The 4,315-nt window shown below is 66.8% G+C and overlaps 1 protein-coding gene across 1 annotated transcript in view; it reads left to right on the top strand.

Moving 5' to 3' along the window:
- FBRSL1 (fibrosin-like 1) overlaps positions 1–4,315 on the top strand; it is a 118,485-nt gene that overhangs the window by 106,141 nt on the left and 8,029 nt on the right. The window contains 6 exon segments of the mRNA XM_011982229.1: positions 70–194; positions 929–1,146; positions 1,905–1,961; positions 2,161–2,256; positions 3,965–4,025; positions 4,028–4,209. Of these exon segments, the coding sequence (XP_011837619.1) occupies positions 70–194; positions 929–1,146; positions 1,905–1,961; positions 2,161–2,256; positions 3,965–4,025; positions 4,028–4,209 (739 nt within the window).

Below are 4,315 nucleotides of genomic sequence, written 5' to 3'. Positions count from 1 at the left end.
CGAGGACCAGGCACCCCCGGGCACCAGAGGGTCTTGGGCCCCCAGACCCCGTGGTTGAGGAATTCGGAGGAATGGAGAAGGGGGGATGCATGTGGCTGTCTCTTATACACATCTCATGTTTGCCGCGCCCCCAACACTGCCCCCGCCCCCGGCGCTGCCGGCCAGCAGCCTGGTCCTCCCCGGACACCCGGCCGGTAGGTGTCTCGGCCGCGATCTCACCCAGGGCAGGGGTAGGGGGTGTGGGGACACAGCCACCGGGGAGGGGCGCACAGCCGGGCCCTCCACCTGCTGCGGGCGCCGCGGATCCTGGGCACCTCTGAATGGTCCGTCCAGGTGTGCCTTTCCCCAGGGGTCCCTGCTGGGCCACGGGCCGTGTGCGTGCGGGGACAGGCAGGACACATGTGCGCACACGTACAGACGTGTTCACGTTGGGGCCAGGCCTCCCCCGCAGCCTGCTGGGTCCTGAGCCCTGGGAGGAGGGGACCGCACATCAAGCAGGCGCCATCCCAATGGAACCCCAACCGCGAAGGCTTCCTCCCTCGGCCCCCAGGCGCTTCCTCAGGCTCCGAGTCAGCCTGGCCCAGGCTGGGGATGACCGTGTGTCCCGGGATGGGACCAGGACGCTGGCCTGGGGGTGGCTGGACCCTGGCTCCTGGGGAGGGGCTCACCGTGTTCTCTCTTGCCTCTAGATGCCAGCCTGTCGGTCTCATTCAGCCAGCCAATCATGTATTGCCAGCCTCATTCGGGGATTCTGATTGGTACTTGGTCACAGGCTCCTCTCTTACCTGCACCCCTGGGCCCGCACGTGGCGAGCGGCCACCCCGGCTTGGCCTGCCGACCCCGGGAGTGCCAGGTGACTATCCGCCTCGCCCCACCGGGAGCCCGCGGCCAACGTGCCTCTCTGTCTCTCTCTCTTTTTCTCTTGTAGATCACGAGCTGCTCAGGCAAGAGCTGAACACGCGGTTTCTGGTGCAGAGCGCCGAGCGGCCTGGCGCCTCCCTGGGCCCGGGGGCTCTGCTGCGGGCGGAGTTCCATCAGCACCAGCACACACACCAGCACACGCACCAACACACACACCAGCACCAACACACATTCGCCCCCTTCCCCGCAGGGCTGCCCCCGACGCCGCCCGCCGCACCCCCGCCGGTGCGTAGGCCCGCGTGCTGGCAGGGGGCGGGGGCGGGTGTGGGGCAGGGACACGCAGCAGGCACACGCAGACACACGCTCGCACGCACACCAGCCCAGGAGGAGGTGGGGGGCCGGCGGCACCTCTCTGTCATCCGTCCGTCTGTCCGGTCCCCAGCGTGCCCTCTGGTGTCCCCACCCCAAGCCGTGCCATGAGGTCCCCACCCCGGGCCGTGTTCCTGGACTTAGGCACCCCGTGCCCACGTGCATGGGACACCCTCACACCCGCACTAGATCCCAGTGCCAGGGCTGGAGGCCCAGACAGGCCTGAGGGACACAGGGACCAGGACTCAGGGTGCCTCCCATGTGCCCCGACCCGGAGGCCCGGTCTCAGCAGGGAGCTGCTGGGGGCTCGAGTCTCCTCCAGTTTTATTTGGAAACTGGCCAGTTTGTCAGTTACCGGGTGTGTCCCTAGCGCGGCCCAGCAGCCAGGGCTTCATGCCCTAGGCCTGAGCCGGGCACACAGACTGCCCGAGTGACCCAAGTTCCCACCCCATGCAAGGGGAGCCTTAGAATGGAGGGGCCGCCCTGGCCTGAGACTGAGTTCAGAGCCGTGGGGCTGGCGCTCTAGAGGAACCTGGGACGGCTGGCTGCAGCCACCAGCCTGGGGAAGCACAGCGCCGTCCTGTCACTGCCCAGCCCGGCCAGGTGGGCGGGGGCTGGGGCCCAGCGAGGGTGTCGTGTGTGCGGGGCCTCACCTTCCCCTCCTTCCCTTCCAGTTTGACAAGTACGCACCCAAGCTGGACAGCCCCTACTTCCGACATTCCAGCGTGAGTGTGAGTGTCCCCAAGGGGCCCGGTGCGTGTCGCTGTGCACGCAGGCCCTGGCTACAGGCGGGCAGGTGGGGCTGTGGGTGGATAGGGCCGTACCTCGCCTGGCCTTGCCCCTGCTGCGTTGGTCCCACCTCCTGGTTACAGGCAGAGGGTGAGGTGGGGACTTGGGCCTCCCACTCCATCCGCTCTCCTTCTCTTACAGTTCTTCCCGTCCTTCCCTCCTGCCATCCCGGGACTGCCCAGCCTGCTCCCACACCCCGGCCCCTTCGGGTCCCTGCAGGGTGCTTTTCAGCCCAAGGTACCGCTGCCCCGGCAGGTGGGGCAGGCACAGTGGGTGGGGGGATTTTGGAGGGAGTGCATGACAACCTCGCCAAACTTTGTGCCCACAAGCACCCCCACTTCCCTCCCTCGTACCTGTCGTCATCTGGGTGCTGGCATGAGCAGCCCTGGCTAGGGTGGGTGGCCCTGCAATCTGTGTGTGGCCACCGTGGGAGGGGCAGGGGGTCTGACCTGGGGGCAGCCCTGGGAGGTGGTGGGACCGTGCAGAGGGCACACTGTGGAAGCCTCGATGGAGAACATTCCAGTCCTTGGCAGGAGGCCCCAGTGTGGACGGCAGCCTCACCGGCTGTCCACACCACAAGGAACTTGGTTCTCACAGGGCCGTCCACACTGCAGGGAACCCAGGCCTTACAGGGCCGCCCGCACCACAGGGGACCCAGGCCTTATGGGACCGTCCGCACCTCGGGGGACCTGGGCAGCAGGAGGTTGTGTGCCACCTCAGCCAGGGGAGAGGGAACCCTGTGACCCTCCCCACTGTCCCCGGCCTTGTGCTGTAACCCCACCCTCCACGGAGTGGCACACACCTCAGTCCTGAAGCCTCCTCACCTGTGGGCCTTGGGTTCTGAAGACGGGGCCTGGGCCATCCCCAGTAGCTGCCAAGCCCTTGACCTCATAGGACCCTGCAGCCCCCAACTCATTGCCCACAGCTGCCCTGAAGGCCCCAGCACGCACACCTGGGCTCACCTGGGGCACCACCCTCCCGTGGACAGGCAGATAGCGCTTCCGAGGACCAGGCACCCCCGGGCACCAGAGGGTCTTGGGCCCCCAGACCCCGTGGTTGAGGAATTCGGAGGAATGGAGAAGGGGGGATGCATGTGGTTCACCCGCAGATGTCGAGCAGGGACCCCCAGACTGGGACTCTTGGGGGCACTGCCCTGAGCCCAGACAGCCAGGACACTGAGGCCCTGAGTCTGGGAGGGAAGGAATCTGTCCCGGCGTCACCCTGAGCACAGCTGCTCCTGGGCAGGGCGGGAGCCCAGAGGGAAGGGGTAGTTGAGCCAGTCTGGGCAGGAAAGGAGTGTGGTGTGACAGCCAGTCTTTGCTTTGGGACCTCCCTTTCCCTGGCATCCCTAGTGGGAAACGACCGTCTTCCCTTGGCCCATCCGGGCTCACAGCAGCTCCTCCTGGACTGGAGACTAGGTTGGCACCACTCTCGTCCAGGTGGGGCTGACTCGGCCCTGGCAGCAGGTGGCTCCCCGGGGAGGGTCACCCACCTTCTCTGGCAAGAGCACCTTCTTCCCACCTTTGCAGAAACTGGCAGGCTAAAGGTGTGGTGGTCCTGCGAGGGAGGCCAGGCTGCCCCTGGGTGACAGCGTGTAGGGCCCCACAGCAAGGCAAAGCAGGGCACAGGCCCATGCCAGACCCAGGAAGCCCCGAGGTGTCCTCCTGCCTGGGCTGCCCCACGCACACACAAGTTCTCTCTCTCTTTCTCCCCTCAGACTTCAAACCCCATTGAGGTGGCCCGCCGGGCTGGTGCGGTTCACACACTCCTGCAGAAAGCGCCTGGGGTAGGTGTCAGTGGGCACCCGTCCCCACCCCGGTGATGGCCTGCCCCGGCCCGGCCCTGGGTGGGCTGGTGGCCACAGCAAAGGGGCCGTGTCCCCTGCACCCCCAGGACTCGGCCTCCTGAGGGGCCTGGACCTAACACTCTTTTCCTGTCTCCACAGGTGTCTGACCCGTACCGGGCGGTGGTCAAGGTGAGTGTGCGTTGGGAAGGCCTGTGGCAGGGAAGACTCTGGTGCCTCCGGGGTGGCCTCGGGGGGCCCGTGACAGGAGTCGTCTGCGGAAGACATGGGTGGGGGTGGTGCCAGCCCCACTGAGTGCTTCCGTCCTGTCTCAGAAGCCAGGGAGGTGGTGTGCCGTGCACGTGCAGATCGCCTGGCAGATCTATCGCCACCAGCAGAAGATGAAGGTGAGACCACTTGGGCTGGTGTGGGGTGCTTGTGGACCCCTGTCTCCAGCCTGGTTGGGCCCTGGAAGGCCAGGCGTGAGGCGGGTGTGTTCACACGCATGTGCAC

Source organism: Mandrillus leucophaeus, unplaced genomic scaffold (genome assembly GCF_000951045.1).
Source record: "Mandrillus leucophaeus isolate KB7577 unplaced genomic scaffold, Mleu.le_1.0 Scaffold237, whole genome shotgun sequence".
NCBI classification, from domain to species: domain Eukaryota; kingdom Metazoa; phylum Chordata; class Mammalia; order Primates; family Cercopithecidae; genus Mandrillus; species Mandrillus leucophaeus.
This window is presented reverse-complemented; position numbering and strand designations above follow the sequence as displayed.